The following is a 19,040-nucleotide window of genomic DNA, read 5'->3' as shown; positions in this document are numbered from 1 at the left end:
AGCTGATGCCACCAGCTGCCAGTGATCCAGTCCTAAACTCCTGCTTTGGATTCTGATGTTGACATTAACTAATTTAATGTCGATTTAAGTCATATTCCAGTCAAACTTTCCTGCTCAGTCCTTCAAATGATGCTGCCACCTACCATGGACTAATTCCTTGCCCTAGCTTTAAGTTCCTCTACCAAGTATTAGAGAGACTCAGAGAGATCGAATACCATGAGACCACAAGTAGTTGAGAGAACAGGGTCTTAAATTCAACACACTGCCTCACTGCAATGGCTTCCACTCAAATGTGAGGTGGTTAGTCACTGGGAATTGAATGGACCCCATACCTTGCTTAAGCTGCTTCATTTATTAATATTTACAATGCTTTCTTATTTTTTTTTTGTATTGCCTTTATTTATTGGATACAGACAGCCAGAAATTGAGAGGAGGGGGGACAGGGAGACAGACACCTGCAGCCCTGCTTCACCACTCATGAAGTTTTTCCCCTACAGGTGGGGTCCAGGGGCTTGAACCCGGGTCCTTGCACACTGTAACATGTGCACTCAACCAGGTGCGTGACCACCCAACCCCCAATGGTGCTTTCTTGTTTTCAGCTGTAAAATCCTACTCATGATCAGCACAGGGGAGGTAAAAGAGCTCAGTGGAGAGCTTGTTGCTTCACTCTGTATGTGACCCAGGCTCAGTCCTAGTTCCCACTACATTGGAGGAAGCTGATCTCTGTGGTGTGGTGTCTTTCTTTCTTTCTCTGAAGTCTATCTAGAGCTGTAAAACCCCCATAATAAGGGGGAAAAAACCTGTCAAACCCATTATTAGCACACTGGAATAATTTGCCAATGACCCATCTGGTCATTTGTCCTTTATTTGTAAAAACACTATAAGGTAAGCTTGTGATTTTGCTCTGAATATCATCTTTGGAATCCAAAATATAAACTCACAAATAAGAATTTTGAATTTTCATTTTCCAAGGCTTAAATTGCTTCTTTCTTCTGAAAGCTTTTGTTGTTCCTTCAGTCAAATGTGTCGTTTCCTCCTACTCGCCATGCTAAGTAGGAGCCTTATTCAGAGTTATCTTTGTCGTCTTATAAATCAGATTGAGTGTGTATCTTTGCGCCCCTACCACATAACACAGAATTATTGGCACAGTGGAGGCACTCTGTCAATGTTATACCAAACTGAGAGCTTTTATACTTTATCAATTTCAATGACAAGAACTGCAAAGGCATCACCATGGAGGAGGTGATCAGGAGACTCAGGTGCACCTGCCATATAGCTGTGATCTATTATCTCCCAAGCACATGCAGGAGTCAGGAAGCACCAGAGAGAATGGGACTGGGCAGAAAGTGGGGGAAGCTATCCCAGGCCCAGCAACAGAACAGTTTATTCCTGGGAACTCTTATCTATTTTCCCCAAGGTGTTCTTTCCAGAAAGGCTGGAGCCACTAAGAAGGGAGCATGGTACAGAACAAGGTGGCATAGCCTGGGCATACTATGGGACCCACAATCAAAGCACTGACCAAACCCTTGGCCCAGGATTCTGCCACCATTTCCCAGCTGACATAAAGAAAGTAGTTCATTATTTTTCAAAACCTAATGGGCCATTTCTACCAAATGAGAAGTTCCTGCAGGAACACTACCATAGTAAGCCCAAAGTTGGACCTTCCACAGCCACAGGAAGGCAATGCTTTTTCGGGAGGAAACATTAGACCACCCTGCCCCCACCTTCACATCTGTCAGGGGGATCCAAGAGACAGGGCCTGGGTGATAGCTCAGCATCACAGCACAGGTCTCGCATGTCTGAGGCCCCAGGTTAAGTCACTGGCACAGTCATATGCCCAGACTTGAGTGGGTCTCTAGTCTTTATCATAAGATTCAATAAATCTTTAAAAGAGACAAACAGTTCTCTCCAACACTTTTGGGCATGCAGTGAGAGGTGGTGGGGTGAGGGGTGTCGGTGGCTGCAGGAATTAGGAAGGAGCAGGTCCCCTGCTGATAACAAGCAAAGTACAGCAACTGCTGCCCATTACAACATTTATTTCTCAGAGAGAAAATAAGTTTCAGACAGTCATATTATAGTAGGTAAAATTAACTTCTGTTTTCTTTACAAGCATAGATTTTCTCTGTTTATTATCTCTCTTATACCATCTGTTATAAACAATTCTAGAAAGCAAATAAAGTCACTTTCTACAATAAATAGAGCATCGTGTGCTTCACAGCAGACGCGACTGAGACACATGGGCCCCATGCCACAGCAGGATCTGAGTCGTTTCCCATTCTAAAAGAGCAGTTTGAAAAATGAGACTCAGAGAGACTGAAAGATTCAAAGGGGGCAGGGGAGGAAGGAGAGAGAGAGACTAAGAAAGAGAAAGTGTGAGTTGGGGGGATAAATACACACAGAAATAGAGAGCATGAGAGACCTGAGCTCTTACAACACAGGTTGAGACGAAGGTCACAGAGTCCACAGTCGACCAACTACCTAGGAAGAGGGGGACGCACTGGCTCCTTTAAATAAGCCACACTGTGTGCATTTCAAATACTCAGCCACACAATGGACAACTCCAGTAATGGGGACTATAGGCCTGAATAATTTAGAACAGTATTTTACAAGTATATACACCATGTCCTTCCCTAGCCATAAGCTGCATTGTGTTTTTAATTATTGTACAAAATCCAAAACCCCATCCTTTATGTTAACAGAGTTTTGTTGGTTCCCTTTAAAACTCTGGCTCATGTCCCAAGAAGTTGTGGTGGTTGGTTGGTTATATTTAAAAAGTTGAGTGTAAAAATGGCAGTGATCTCCCCAGTGACTATTTTGTCCAAAACTCCCCTATGAAAATTTTAAAACAATTAAAAAGAAGGTCAGGCTAAAAATCAACATGGCGGTCAGTGGTCTGCAACCTGGCCCTATGACTTTGGTGCTTAAGAGGTGAAAAGAAACATCCAGAGAACAGACACAAAAGCCTCTGAAATTTGTGTTAGTTTGTCAGTCAGCATTCCCTGTTTCACAGTTTTGTTTTGTTTTCCTTCCTTTCAGAGAAGATGGGGCGTGGGGGTGGGGGTGGGGATGAGAATGGGTGAAGGAAAAGAGAGAAGAGGTCAGAAGGACAGAATTAAAGTGCTGCGTCCCCTGGAACTGGGAGTAGCAGAGGCGGAGCAGGCCAGGGCACAGGACAGGAAGGTACTGGGCTGCAGACTTCACAAGGTCCAAGGTGGCAGAGAGTGAAACTAGAGGCTGCAGCTACAGATAAAAGAAAAGCCCGCAAACAGGAGAAGAGGGGGTGAGGGGACAGACACAGCTAAAAGACACACTGGACCCTAACAACCCTCAACATCTTAAGTGACTAGATGGTTAAGTGCACAGCCAGCCTGACCTGCCAAGAGAAGACTGCTCACCTCGGCCTTCATCTTAGCAGGCCATCAGGGGGAGGAGCGCCCCACTTCAACATAAGGGAACCAGCTCTCGGTGTCTAGCTTCAGCAGTGTGTCTACGACTGATGGGAAAGTTGGGGAGCGGATAGGAGGTCATGTGCTGGTGGAGAGGTCACCCAAGTGGTAGGCTGGGCTCAGCTGTGAGCCTCGAGGAGCAGGGCAGAGGCACCTACCTAGCATAGTTCAAAGAGAATGAGACATGAGAAAAGGAAAGAACTAATTTGATGGTGACTTCTGTTTGGCACAAGAGGAAGAGAAGGAACATGGGAAAAAGAGAGACAGTGCAGAGCTGCAAAAGATGGAGCAGGGATGACATGTGAGAATGGATGGTTGAGGGAAGAGAGAGGATGAACTCAGTGAGATTCTCCAAAGGACCACATATATCTACAGCACCTCTGGGGTCAGCGTGGGAGCCTCTCTTGCTCACCCTGAGGTGTACTTAGGGGGGAGTGGGATGAAAGCAGCCCCGGGCCTCTTGTCTTCTGGAACCAGCTCTATCTCCTCAATGGGGCCCAAATCTCACAGCTGTTTCTATTTCTAACTGGTTTGCCAATGGACTAGCTAGACCCTGAGGGAACCCAGATGGGAGTTTTTGGCACACAGCAGGCCCACCAGGGAAACCATACAGTTGGTCAAAGCTGGGACCTTTCCTTGGGGAGGACATGACCCAGTCCCTGGTCTGCCATGGAAAGGGGGAAGCTGCTGGCCAGCCGTATGTCTGATTGGGGCTGGAAGATGTTTCTCTGAGCCCCATGGGACAGAGGCAGGGCAGGCAGACGCAGACTAGCCCCACCCTTACAGGTAACTGGAGGTGACGAAGGAGTGGGGGCCCCGAACTCGGCTCAGATGGATCATCGCTCGATCATAGGCCACCTGTACGGATTTGCGGATGCTGGTCTTTCGGCCTTCTAGCATCTTGAGTTTGTCCACGGTGTCTTCCACACCCAGGGGTAGGACTTTGTCCCTTGGAAGCCACTGCCTAAAATACAAATATGGTAAGAGACCTTGGCTATGGGGTTCCACAATGGGGTTTGTTTAGGCCACTTGCCCAGGACCAAAAAAGTCAAGGGGAGGAAAAGGGCAAGGGCGGGGCAGACTGGACAGGATAGGAGGCCACCACTAAAACTATTCTACAATCAGACCCTTCCTTGAACTGTCCACTCTGCTTAGGAGGTAAAGAAAGCCACGTGGGGCTAGATTTTCTGGTTTTTTTGTTTTGTTTTAAATTATTATCTTTATTTTGTTTATTGAATAGACGGCCAGAAATCCAGAGGGAAGGGGGTGATAAGAGAGGGAGAGACAGAGAGACACCTGCAGCACTGCTTCACCACTCACAAAGCTTTCCCCCTGCAGATGGGGACTGGGGGCTTGAACCTGGGTCCTTGCGCACTGTAACATGTGTGCTCAACCAGGTGCACCACCACCCGATCCCTTGTTTTTGTTTTTTAACCAGAGCAATGCTCAGCTCTGGTTTATAATGATACGGAGGACTGAACCTGGCACTTTGGAGCCTCAGGTATAAGAGTCTCTTTGCATAACTATTATGCTCTCTACCCCCACCCATGTGGTGCTACCTAAAGGGCTCTGAACAGCTTGGGCTTTGGGGAACAGGGAGCTACAGCTAAAGTGCGGGACAGATGCCAGGAGCTGATGAAATAAACCCCAGCAAGGCTTGCACTGTGTATATGTGTGTTTTCTTAAAGATTCCCAGGTGAATCTAACATGTAGCTAAAAGCAAGCCCTTAGTGTCAAATCTTGGATTATATCCCAGTTCTAGTTATGGGGTTTTAGCTTTTTAGACCTTGGTTTCCTCACCTGCAAAATGGATTAAGAGGGTATTAATAAAGACATAAATGAGAATTAAGTGAGATCACATATTAAAGCAACTTTTCATAAGGACAGAGTAAACCACTCAATAAATGGTAGATGGCTTTTTTACTAGCCAGTCCTAACTACTTGTTTTATAAAAGAAGAGGTACAAATAACTCTCCTATTGATGTTAAGAGAAACCTTAAGGTGCTCATAAACTCCAGGCAAGTCCTTGTAGTGAGGACTGACTGCATTTCCCAGACCAGTCGGCCTCCCGGAGACTGAGATGCACATCCCCAGCTACAGGGAGTGTGGGCAGCTGACAGGCTCTCAACTGAGTTTCTCTCCTTACATCAAGGAAACTGCTTGGCTCAAGGTCATTCCTTCCCCAGGAGTAGCAACATTCAATAATTAGTCTTAGTTCCCCATCTCTACAGAGTATCCAGTTTCAGAGATACCCACCGCCCCTGCCTAGGATTAGCTGAGGCCTCTGAAGCAAACATCCTGTAATTCAATTTGTATCCAAAGTTGTCTCTCACCTCCACACCTCTCTCCACTAAGCTTCCTGATCAAAAGCTCCATCACAGAGTGTTTTCCAGTTAATCTGATCGATTGCACCACCTCAGGTAACTGTTAACACAACGACTGGTGGCAGGTAAGGACTGGGCAATGCTGCAACTGGTAGAGAACATACATTGCCGTGTACAATGACCCAGGTTCAAGCCCCCAACCCCTACATGGAGGCAGTAAGCTTCACAAGCAATGAGACAGTGCTGCAAATGACTTTCTCCCTAACCCCCTTCCTCTCATTTTTTTCTGTTTTTATCAAAAAGAAAGGGGAAAAAGAATTGGCCAACAGAAGCAGTGGATTCCTGATGCAGGCACTGAGCCCTAGTGGTAACCCTGGTGGTAATTAAAAATAAATAAACAAACAAACAAATCACAAGTTGGATCAACTATTAGGTAACTCTTCACGTGGGTGGAGGGAGGTCCACAGTCCCTGTGCACTGCACACACAAGCAGGTCATCATTTGTGTAGTCTAACGGTTACCCCTCTCAGCTTGACCCTGGCACACACCCTTCCTGACAGTAGCGCTACTCACCAGGTGCGTTTGTTGTCAAAGAAGAGGACAAGGAAGAGCTTCTCTCCAGCCTCGGCCTGTCTCTGCTCTCCCAACTTCAGCACATCCAGTGGGGGGACAGGGATGGGGACCCCATTGTGCAGGAGGCCTTCCCGGGGCATCTTGGGGTCGATGATCTGGAGGCAGGAAAGAAGGCAACACTCAGCCCCAGGACCAGTTATTGAACTACACCGTGTTATGAGTTTCCAGGGTTTGGCCCTTTCCACAACCAAATGATGAAAGGTTGTGGGGACTCTCAATCTCCCAGAATGGAAACTCTGACTCCCTACTTCATAGTCCTAATCCCCCAGTCCTGTGCAAACACAATTTCTGATTATGGAGTTTGCTCCCAAGAATGGTCATGCCCCAACTGAAGCAGTAGTAGTGGAAAACCAGCATGAGGCATGTCAGAATTGAGTGGGGTGTCTCTGATGTTCAGGTGAAACAGGTAGACTTCCTCCCCATATCCATCTGTGGAAATGTGCAGGCTGTATTTTTCTCAGATGATTTTCCCTTAATTTTTGCAATTCACCTCAAGGATGTTCCTAGACAATAGGGTTATGAAGAAAGCTGTACATCAGTGGGAGGGCTCACCTTTTCAGTTCTACTGCCTTCCTGTCTGACTGTATACTTCTTCCTGCTGCATGGGCCCAATTCACTGGTGACACCTCCATGGAAGCTCAGAGAAGACTAAGTAACACTGGAGGGTCACTGGAGAGAATGATGTGGTTGAAAACAAGGACCACTGGAGGAACTCACCCTAGAGGCTATATGATCCATAGCAGAAGGGGCTTAGCAAAATGCCTGGTGGTATCAAGACAGTAATTTTTCAGTCCCATGATGGACTGACAAAAATCATCAAACTTCCCCTTCATTCACACGCCATCATCTTATTCTCTTACTGATGCTCAGAGGTCTACTGGCAGATACTAGCTGATGAGGGGTGGGGAGCCTCCACAGAAGGAGGATAGAGCTGTGTTAAGGCCAGGCTGGAACAAAAGGCAGGCATCTGGACAGGGCTTGCACCTCTGCTGCCTGCTGCTTCCTGCACAACCCCCTCTTCCAGAGTAGTTGACTAATAGTAATCTCTGTGTACTAAAGTCAGAGAGACCTGGAAATCTACTGAGGGAGTGGTTTTCTCCAGAGACAGGGCAATCTTAATTCCTATACCCTGTCCCAAAGGGCCTCTTCTCATAATAAATTACTCTCATTTACCTTTGAGTGTCTGCCAGCTTCCCTGCATCCCTTTCAAGATCAGCTGCTGAATGAACACAGGGGCCCTGGTTAACAGTTTAAGGAAGGACCACCTCTACCTTGCCCCAGCTGTATGATTTGTTCAAGCCTCTATCTCCCAGCCTATCTGTACCTCCAGGGACTGAAGCTAAAGTTCCTAATAAGAACTTCCATTAAAACCCTCCTGAGCTTCCTTGAATATCAAACAAGACAGTGGAACCATTCTAATGTTTCCTCTTGACTAAGCCATACTTGTCAATGGATATGCAATGGAGAATATGGGTAAACTATGAAAATGCCCTTCCCTTTCCCAAGAACAGAGACAAGGTGAGTAAAGCTGCCATTTAAAAGAGAGCTCTTCTCCCCTTTTAAAGACGGCAAAGATAATACGTCCCCACATGATAAATAATGGTCCATTCACTCCACGAATGTAAAACAACATGGAAATAAAACTTGGGATAAAATCTGACATACTTCTAGTAAATATACACCTAGACTGGCTGTTCCAGTTAGGTGAGCTTACAGTTGACATATCAGAATAGAAGGCTTTGGGTTGCTTTTCTTTATTTTTCTAAAACTTCTATCATGTAGATATATACTACTTTTACAGAAAAACAAGAAACATTTTTAAAGACAAGAATCTTCTGCTCACCACCCATCCCACAATTAAAAAAAAAAAAAAGGCCTATATTTAACATTAACATTTAAATCTGCATAGGAAAAACATCTAAGAAAGCATAAACCAAATAAAGTAAAAATTCAAGTTGTGTTCAGGTGTTTGGGTTCACAATTGGTGGTTGAATTTTAGTCATGGAAGAAATTTATTAAGATAATTCAAAAAACTAGTTTTAGACTAGCTTTTTTAGTGTCATAAGATTTTTAAAAACAAAAACCTACATAGCCATAATCATTTCTTCAACAGTGGTCTCCCCAGCAGCAGAGCATGGAGGCTTACGAAGGCAGTCCCAGACCCAACCTCCTCAGCAGCTCCATCAGAACACAAATGTCCTCACCTGACACTTCTAGTGAGGCACTAAGACAGGCAACAAGGGCTCAAACAGGGCTCAGTAAGTTATGTAAATCTTGGCAATGTAGTTTCCTCATCTGTCCAAAAAGGATCAGAGTTCCTGCTTCTCTAAGAGTTTGCTATTAGACTTGAAAAGGCCACAGACATGAAAGAGCTGGGGAAAGTCCAGACTATGTGTGCATGCATGAGACTGGCAGAGTGGTCTCAACCCACTGACCTTCTGGGATGCTTTTTAAAAAATTTTCATGACTTGGTAGTTCTGAGATGGGGTTTCAATTTCTACATTGTTAAAAATAAATAAATAAATAAATAAATAAATAAATCCCAGATGATTCTGAAAGGCCCCAAAGGTTTAGAATCATTATTTTCTGGGGCAAGATGGCTAATACCTCCCCAATAATGATATAAGCTCTAAGGAATAATAAGGTGGTAAAATGAAAATTTTGACTACTGTTACTATAGGAAAAAATAGAAATTTGAACTATAGATGGCAGGATTATCTATGGGAACTAACTTTCTAAAGAGCAACTTGATGATCTGAATCAGAATTTTGCACAGACTCTGCTCCAAGACTGCATTCCTAGGAATCTACTATAAAGAGCTAATCATGGATGTGCACGAAAGTAACACTACCATATTTATTGCTGGGTGCTTGTTACCACTTGAAAAATTCAAGCAACCTAAATCACCAATCAGGGGATGGTCAAAATAAGGTACATGAATAAAAACGGAGACTATGCAGATTAAAAGTAGTGCTGATGAGGAATGCTTAATGGTTTAAGACGCATATGGTATGCCATTAAATGAAAGGAGGTTAAATAGAATAAAATATATCATATATATACATCTCTACATATTAGACAACAATTGGTTGAGTGGATATATACCAAGGAGTTACATTCAAATAGATGGGACTGTAATGAGATAGTTTTGTTTGTTTGTTGTTGTTTTTTTAACTCAATGGCTCATAGTGCAGGCTTTGACAGTACACATTTTGAGTCCTGGGCTTAATTTCATCTGTCACCCTGACCAACCCTAGATGGTCATAGGTAACAGCTTTAGTTTTCTTCCCTACAAAACCAGAACAGTCATACCTTCCTCAGTATTTCATGAACTTAGCATGATAGATGCTTTGTAAAGCATCAAAGGTTTAAGGATTCTCCACAATCAGCAGATACTATTATGAATAAACAAATAAGTAAGTGTTATTATGTTCCTAAGAACCTTAACCTCTGCATACTGTCGCCTATTGTAAGTGCCACAAGCTGGGAGTCTTCCTGGTTCAATCCACCCAGGCTAGGGTAAAACCTCCCTCCCTTCTCTCCCTTCTGCAGCTAATAAAAGATACCATAGCTCCCACCATAATCTGCTGGCTTGATCCAATCAGATAAGCCCCCAAGATGAGGCAGGAGAGGAAGGAGGGTGGTGTCTGGGGCAGACTCACCAAGGCAGGGTAGGAGGGGTAGCCTCGGCACTTGGCCCACACCAGCTCCAGGGGTTCCAGGTCTCCGCGGTCTTCAAAGGGCATCAGGAGGCTTCTGCCTGGGGTGGGGGAGGGGAGGAGACAGTGCCCAAAGGGGACTTGGAATGGTGCCCAGGAGGCCTGCCTACAACCTCCATTTAGCTGGGGTGGCCCAGGCATGAGTTGGCAACATTCCCTCAACTCTACCACTTCCCTGGCCCTTTCCTTAGAAGCTTTTAGACTTGACCAGGGGTTGGCAAACTAGTTCTGTAAAGGGTCAAAAAGTAAATAATGTAGGTTTCCGTGGATCACATAGTAACTGTATTGCAACTGCAATCATCTCTCAGCATCTGCAATCACCTCTAGGTATTTAGCACCCTGCAGATACCAAAATCCACAAAGATTCAAACCCTTCACATAGAATGGGTGTTCTGCAGCCTAGGAGGTTGTGCAAAGCATCAGATGCACAAGTGTGCGGTCTCTGATCACAAGCAGTGCATTATGTCAGAGAGATGCTTGAGTTCTAATGCTGCCAATGTGTTATGTCTAGCTTGTTCTATCTAGAATAACTCTTCAAAATGAGGTATTATTTGCAAGCATATTGCATATCCTCAAATATACTTTAAATCATCTTTAGATTACTTGTAACACTTAACACAATGTAAATGTTATACAAATAGTTGGGATACTATTTGTGTTGTTTAGGGGAAAATAACCACACAAAGTAAAGAAAAAAAGAGAGGAGGAGAGAAGGAGGGAGGGAGAGGGAGAGGGAGAGAGAGAGAGAGAGGGAGAAGGAGAGGGAGAGAGAAAGGAAGGAAAAGGAAGGAAAAGGAAGGAAGGAAGGAAGGAAGGGGAAGAGGGTTGGATACAGTACAATGATTATGTAGTCTTCCATGCCTGAGGCACCAAAGGTCCCAGGTTCAGTTCCACCCAAAACCACCATAAGCCAGGGCTGAGCACTGCTCTGCTACAAATAAATGAATAAATAAAATATTAAAAAGAAAAATGATAGAAAGAAAGAGGGTAGGAGGGAGGAAGGGAGGGGAAGAAGGCAAACAGGCATCTAGGGCCTGAGAAGTAGCTCACTGAGTAGGGCCCATGGCCCAGGTTCAAGCCTTGGCACCAACTGGGAGGTATTATGCCATAACACCAAGTGGGATCTCTATCTCTCTATCTGAAAGAAAAAGCAGCCCAAAGCACTGAAATGGCACATATGCAAGAGCCCAGGATCACAATAGGAAGGAAGGAAGGAAGGAAGGAAGGAAGGAAGGAAGGAAGGAAGGAAGGAAGGAAGGGGGGATGGATGGAAGGAAGGATGGATGGATGGATGGAAGGAAGGAAGGAAGGACTTTAGTAACCACCGTAAGCCTAGTTATATAGTACTCATTTTCAGTCCAAGGCTGTTTGAATCTGTGGATGCAGAATCCTACAGCTCCACAAGGTTCAACTATATGAAACTGTTTTTGTAGATGAAAGCAGTCACTGAAGATATGTGAATGACTGAGTGTGGCAATGTCCCAATAGAACTATTTCTAGACAATGAAATTTGAATTTCATGTCATTTTCATGTATTACAAATGATTTTTTTGTTGTTGTTTTCCTTTTCAATCATTTGAAAATGCAAAAACCATCTTTAGCTGTGAGTCCTGTAAGTTTGCCAACTTCTGGACTAGCACAGTAAAATCAGGCTCCTTAGAAGATTACAAGTGCTTCATTATCAGATTCCTTTATTTTAATTTTTATTTGATTATTTATTTATTATTGGCTAGAGACAGAAAGAAATTGAGAGGGGGAAGGGGAACATCATCAGGTTTCTAGGACGAAGCACCACTACCCAGCTTGACAAAACCACAGCTACTTTCTGGGCCTCAATGAATAAAGAAACAACCTGATGGTGGCTTCAAGGGAAAATATGTCTGGGAAGGACATCCCAGTGAAATCACTTGCTGAATAAGGTGGGGTTTTTTGTTTTGTTTTGTTTTCTGATGGGGCCACACCTGGCTATCCAGGTCACTTGGAAGCATAGCATTCAGCAGAGTCAAGTAGGTATGCAAGTCTTTCTTGGATATGCTTTTGTCAGAACCTAATACTAGCATATTTTCCCAGGAGTAGAAACCATCTTTCTTCAATTTACTTTGCTCTGCACCCAATGCAATTGCACTCATTAGAGTGTTTTACAATGCTTCTGAATACAAAAGCTAACTTTCCTTCCCTTCTCTGCATCTAAAACTTGGAACAGGGAGGAAAAGGTGTTTCTTAACCAATGAAAAAGGCCCAAACCCTAGAGTGGAAGGAAATATTTCTCTCACATATATATTTTTTAATGTACTAGAATACTGAGGTGTTGTTTTGTAACTATTGATTCAATAGCATAATGAATGTTAACATTTAATACAGTAAAGGCAGACCATGGGGAAACCGTTGAAATCATACACTGCTGAGGAAATTGCAGCTGAGTCATCTCAAGAGGCATTAAAAAAAAAAATGTATGAAATATCTGCTTTGGTAAATTTCTTCCCTGGGTATTTATTCTAAGAAAAATAACTTGAAAAACAAATAAAATTTGGGTTGGGGAGATAGCATAGTGGTTAATGTAAAAGATTTTTTTGGCTCCACAGTTCCAGGCTCAATCTCAGTACTACCGTAAGAACTGGTAAGTGTCCTAAGAAAGAAAGAAAGAAAAAAAAAGGGATTCTGAAGGTGGGGGGAGATAGCATAATGGTTACACAGACTTTCTTGCCATAGGCTCCCAGGTCCCAGGTTCAATCTCCTGTACCACCATAAGCCAGTGCTGAGAAGTGCACTGGTAAATAGAAAAAAAGGGGGGGAGAAGAATTTTATACAAAACTACTACTTTGTATATACCATCAACAGCTGCAACAGAATGATCACATAAATAATAAAGCAGTGATTAGAAGATACATTGTTCTAATATGAGATACAGAAGGATAATATGTCAACATGAAAAAAAAAAGAGATATCATAGAAAAAGGGAGAATACAAAAGAGCATGTATTCTGGATTAGAGCTATTAAAAATATGCCTGAAATGTAGAATAGGCAATATAGAGACATGAATCTTGGTGTATTGCACCAAAGTAAATGACTCTGGGGTAGGGGAGAGGGTTCAGGTCCTGGAACATGACGACTGAAGAGGACCTAGTGTTATGTGGCAAACTGAGAAATGTTATGCATGTACAAACTATTATATTTTACTGCAAATTATAAACCATTAATCCTTCAATAAAAGAGAAATGAATAAATATTGCTGTGTGATGGTGATGGGACACTGGAAGGCCAATTTTCTTTTTGAATATCCTTTGGTATCACTTCAATAAGTACATGACTTTAAAAATAGAATGATAAAAAGTAATCATCAAGTATACTAAATACTAGTCTTGTGCTAGATACTGTACAAACCCATCTAGAGATGAGCACTGTGTGCTAGGTACTGACAGACAGTAATGAAACACTCAGACATGCACTCATCAACACACATACAACAGAAAGTTGATGCTAAGGGACATTAAGCAGTTGGTCAAAGGAGAGAGGGGAAAAGAAATTCTGTAGTCTTGTTAGGTGGAAGCTGAAAGATAGGGCATGCCCCACGCAGGAGGGCAGGACAGATGTGCAGTCAGAGAACAACTCGCTCTGTACCCAGCCCATCTCTGGCTTTTCCTCTATGCTTTACCAGCTTGGTCCAAGAAGATGAGACCCATATATTCTGCCATCTGGACCAGATGGAATAGATGCCTCATAAGAGGAGGACTAAAAGGACTGGTTTACATGAAATTGACTCAGTGTTGCAGGCTATCACTGATTCTTCAAGTAAAGACAATCATCTGTGGAAATTACAAATGTATACTACTTTCATTATGGCAAATCAAATTCTATAGTTACAGTCCCCCTGAACACAAAATGATCTTTGTACAAGTCTGTTCACTACAGCGTTGACTATAGCAAATAAATGAAAATCTAAATATCTATCTGTAGAGGGGTGGCTAAGTAAAAAATTGCATTCCTATATGGAACACTAGGCAACCAATAAAGATCATAGAAGGATCTCCAAAATAGATTATTAACTAAAAAAGGCAGTATGAAGTTTAATTTACATATGTATACTAAACGTCTCATAAGTTTTGGCTTGTGTATATACATGAATTAGCATCTGGAGAGACAAAAACTAGGTTATTTCAGGGAGGCAAGTGTTGCATTTCATAACCCTTTTGTACCTTTTTAAATTTTTTGTTATTTATTCAACTTTTAAGAAAAATTAAGATTATGAATAGCCTGGGGCTGAGAGCCATTTCCCAGTCCAGTGCCTAAGAGTTTTGAGGAGCTCAGGGATGGGTTGCAATCAACATAATAAGACTCTGAAAGATCCACCTGTACACTGCTGCTCACCTGAGCCACTGTAGTCAGAGTCTCCATTCACACCTTCTAGAAAGGGCACTCTAGATAGAGCTGGTTTCCCACGACTGCGCTTAGGGGGTGTCAGGCCACTGCACACAAAAGAAATACAAAGGAGAGGGGCAAAATGAGCAATTTTAAATGACTAGCACAATTCTGCTAGGGGTGAGACCATGGTTTCTCACCTCCCCTTAAATAAGCATACTAACCCATGATACATTTCTGACCAAAATGTTCCTATGAACTTTGAGGCAACACTTAATCCACACAGCAGGACCAATACTGGATAGACATGCATGATATCCTGCCAATAGACCTTGAACTTCATCTAGAGGAAAGCACTTGTCAATACTTCCAGAGTCTAAAACAGCCTGGCCATGAGATGTAGTTATCTTACATCTGCCCCAAATTCTTCATTCTGTGCTTCACATTGCTTCGTATTTAGAAACCAAGTTATTTTTGAAGTACAAAAATATGTCTCTTTCCCAAATACTTAAAGAACTTACTAGTCTTAGTTCCTTAATTAGAAAAAAACATTTTTAGACTAGGAAAAAAAGTTCATTTCTCACTTCCATTTTAAGTATGTGAAATTTTTCTTAGATAGAAATGATATTTTTTTAACTAACAAGCAGACTGATATCGCATGGAAGGAAGGGGGAAAAAAACAATACCAGAAATAATATAACTGGGACCGACCCAGACACTATTTTTTTAAAAGTAGCTCCCTATCTACCTCTAATAAACAATCATAGTTGAGAGCCTCTGGGGAAAAAAGGATATGACTAGAGCTTGTTTCCATCTAACTTTAGAAAATATACTGTAAATTTTTTCAACTTTCAGAAAAACAGGTCAACAACCTACAGAAAAGTACAAGTACGGGTCGGGGGTAGATAGCATAATGGTTATGCAAAGGGACTCTCATGCCTGAGGTTCCAAAGTCCCAGGTTCAATCCCCTGCACCACCATAAGCCAGAGCTGTGCAGTGCTCTGGTATTTCTCTCTGTGTCTTTCTCTCTCTGCATCTCTCTCAAAAATAAAATACTTAAAAAAAAAAAGAAAAAAAGAAAAAAAAAGAAAAGTACAAGTACTCAAGAAACCCCTGGTAACATAAGAAGAAGCTGAAGTTAGGACTGGTTATAATGTAGTAAGTACTCCTCTTTTACTGAGTCAGACTTTGTTGTGGGTCTCCCCACCCCCACCCCAAGGTTATCGCTGGTGTTCTGTGCCTGCACTACAAGTCCACTGATCCTGGAGGCCATTTTTTCCTTTTTTTTTTTAGAGGGGGGTGGTTAGGACAGAGAGAAATTGAGAGGAGGGAGAGATAGAGGGGAAGATAGAGAGGGAGATACAGAAGAAGCAGATCTGTTTCTTCCGAGCCAGGGGCTTGAACCAGGATCCTTATTTGGGTCTTTGCTCTTCATACTACGTGTGCCTAAATCCAACCCCCAATGGTTCAGGTAACTTTGCACAGTCAGAAACCAATGAATTGCAATCCTTTAATAACTACTAAGTTAAAAGCTTTTTTTTTTTTTCACGCTTCTCAAAATGAGGACCCAGGTGGGGACTGGGGGAGTAGCCAATTTACATTTAGCATTTAGTTCACAGTTCACCCTACACAGACTTGTCACTGGGCTCAGAAGAATATGAGGCCATATACAAATGTTAGGTGCTAGTAGTCTGTTTGCGTCCTTTTTATTTTTTTGTCACCAGGGTTATTGCTGGGGCTTATGCCTGCATGAAGAATCCACCACTCACAGTGGCCATTTTTCCTTTTTAAATATGTCATTTTTGGGGCCAGGTGGTGGTACACCTGGTTGAGCATACATGTTTCAGTGCACAAGGACCATGGTTCAATCCCCTAGTCCCCACCTGCAGGGGAAAAGCTTCACAAGTGCTGACGCAGGACTATAAGAGTTTCTCTGTCTCTCTCCCTATCTCCCTTCTCCTCTCAATTTCTGGCTGTCTCTATCTAATAAATAAAGATAATTTTAAAAATTTAACATTTAAAGACTATCGTGGCTTTTTTTAATTAGATAGGGCAGAGAGAAATTGAGAGGGGAGAGGGAGATGGAGAGACCTGCTTCACTGTTCATGAAGCTTCCTTCCTGCAGGTGGGGAGTGGGCATTCAAACTCAGTTTTCTTTTATTTATTTATTCCCTTTTGTTGCCCTGGTTTTATTGTTGTAGTTATTATTGTTGTTATTGATGTAGTTGTTGTTGGATAGAACAGAAAGAAATGCAGAGAGGAGGGGAAGACAGAGAGGGGGAGAGAAAGATAGACACCTGAAGACCTGCTTCACTGCCTGTGAAGGGACCCCCTGCAGGTGGGGAGCCAGGGGGCTCGAACCAGGATCCTTATGCCAGTCCTTGCACTTCACGCCACGTGCACTTAACCCATTGCGCTACCGCCCGACTACCCAAACTCAGTTTTCTACACTTGGTTGAGAGACCAACATTTTACCCACTGCACCACCTCCCGGACCACAGCACTGGACTTTCAAGCATGAGGTCCCAAGTTCAATTCCTGGCAGCACATGTACCAGAGTGATGTCTGGTTCTTTCTGTTTCTCCTCCTATCTTTCTCACTAATAAGTAAATACAATCTTTTAGAAAAAGATAATTAAAGAGGAATAGCAAAATGGTTAACAGATAAACAATGAAGCCAGATTAGCTGGGTTGAAAACCTGGCTCTTCTACTTACTAGGACCTTCGCAGACACTGAGAAAATTATTTGACCTCTCAGAAGCTTATTTTCTCCAGATGTTGTTATGAAGATCTAGTGGACAGGGGCTGGGCAGTGGTGTACCAGGTTAAGCACACATATTACCAAGTGCAAAGTACCAGGTTTGAGCCCCCACCTGCAGGGGGTCTGCTTCACGAGCGGTAAAGCAGGTCTGCAGGTTTTTCTCTCCCTTTATTTCTGTCCTCTCTCCATTTCTCTGTGTCCTATCTAATAAAAATTAGAGGGAGTCAGGCGGTAGCGCATGTGGCGTGAAGCACAAGGACTGGTGTAAGGAAACCGGTTTGAGCCCCCAGCACCCCACCTGCAGAGGAGTCGCTTCACAGGTGGTGAAGCAGATCTGCAGGTATCTATCTTTCTCTTTCCCTGTCTTCCCCTCCTCTCTCCATTTCTCTGTCCTACCAAACAACTGCATCAATAACAACAATAATAATAACTACAACAATAAAACAACAAGGGCAACAAAAGGAAATAAATAAATATTTTTTAAAAATTAGAAGAAAAAGAACTAAAAATGGCCACAAGGAGCAGTGGATTTGTAGTGCCAGCACGAAGCCCCAACAATAACCCTGGAGGCAAAAAAAAAGAAAAAAAAAATCTAGTAGACCAAGGTACAAAATTACTCAGTATAGCACATACCAAGCAATCAGAAATGACAATTATATGGTAAATATTATTAAGTGAAAGATGGCAGATTTTAATGTTTCACTTTAATTATAAGCTATTAATGTATTATTGAATTTGTTCTATAGGGTGGGGGTAGATAGCAGAATGGCTATGCAAAGAGACTTTCGTGCCCGTACCACCGTAAGCTAGAGCTGAGCAGTGCTCTGGTTAAAAATAATAATAAAATAAATAAAATAAATGAGTTCTGTAAGGGATGAGCTGGGTAAATTGGGGTATAATACCCAAACCAGGTCTGTATATCCCTGTTTCAAGGAAAAAGACTCAAGTGACTCCATCATGACCTACCAATTTAGTCCTTTGACCAAGTCACCCAACCTAAGCAGACACCAATATATAATTATTATTATAGTGGATTTTTTTTTTCTGATTTAACATTTATTTCTCTCCTCTAGAAGATAAGCTGCAGAAAAACAGAGACCTTACTGGTAGTTAGAAGAGTGTCTAGTTCGCAGTAGGGTTTCAATGTTTAGTAACTGAATGAGTGGCCCATAGACTTAGGGTACAACCCTGACCTGCTTAGAAAATTATCAGAATAGATAAATCAAGGAGCATGCGTAACCATAAGTTCCTTTAAGGTTCTTTCTAATTCTGGAACTACATGATTCTACTTTAATAAATAAGGTCTTCCTTAATTAGTTGCTACTGAAGTGTAGAAAAATTTCTTGTAACTAGAGTCCTCAAGTCTCCTGTTTTTTTTTTTTAATATTTATTCCCTTTTTTATTATTATTGTTGGATAGGACAGAGAGGAATGGAAAGAGGAGGGAAAGACAGAGAAGGATAAGAGAGAAAGATAAGATACCTGCAGACCTGCTTCACCGCTTATAAAGCGACTCCCCTGCAGGTGGGAAGCCGAGGACTCGAACCGGGATCCTTATTCCAGTGCTAGCACTTTGCGCCACCTGCGTTTAACCCGCTGCGCTATTGCCCAACTCTCAAGTCTCCTGTTTTAAACTCTAAAATTCCACTGAGAATCATTGACTTAAAAAAGAAATACTTTCTGGACCAGCAAAATAGCTCATTACAATAGCACACTGTTTTGCCATGTGCATGACCCAGGTTTGAGCCCAGGCCCCACCACACTCAAGAAAGTTTGGGTGCTATAGCTTCTTTCATTCTCT

At 42.7% G+C, this 19,040-nt stretch overlaps 1 protein-coding gene across 2 annotated transcripts in view; it reads right to left on the bottom strand.

The window, feature by feature from the left end:
• Positions 1 to 2,016: 2,016 nt before the first annotated feature.
• Positions 2,017 to 19,040, bottom strand: part of BRPF3 (bromodomain and PHD finger containing 3) — a 47,420-nt gene continuing 30,396 nt past the window's right edge. For both annotated transcript variants that reach the window (XM_016193024.2, XM_007534243.3), the window contains 4 exons: positions 14,489 to 14,586; positions 10,066 to 10,163; positions 6,344 to 6,498; positions 2,017 to 4,410 (listed from right to left, as the gene is read on the bottom strand). In XM_016193024.2, the coding sequence (XP_016048510.2) occupies positions 4,227 to 4,410; positions 6,344 to 6,498; positions 10,066 to 10,163; positions 14,489 to 14,586 (535 nt within the window). In that variant the 3' untranslated portion in view covers positions 2,017 to 4,226. The remainder of the gene's footprint in view (positions 4,411 to 6,343; positions 6,499 to 10,065; positions 10,164 to 14,488; positions 14,587 to 19,040) is intronic.

The sequence above is a fragment of the Erinaceus europaeus genome, chromosome 4 (assembly GCF_950295315.1).
Source record: "Erinaceus europaeus chromosome 4, mEriEur2.1, whole genome shotgun sequence".
NCBI lineage: Eukaryota > Metazoa > Chordata > Mammalia > Eulipotyphla > Erinaceidae > Erinaceus > Erinaceus europaeus.
Note: the sequence above shows the minus strand (reverse complement) of the source record. Positions and strands in the feature narration are given on the sequence as shown.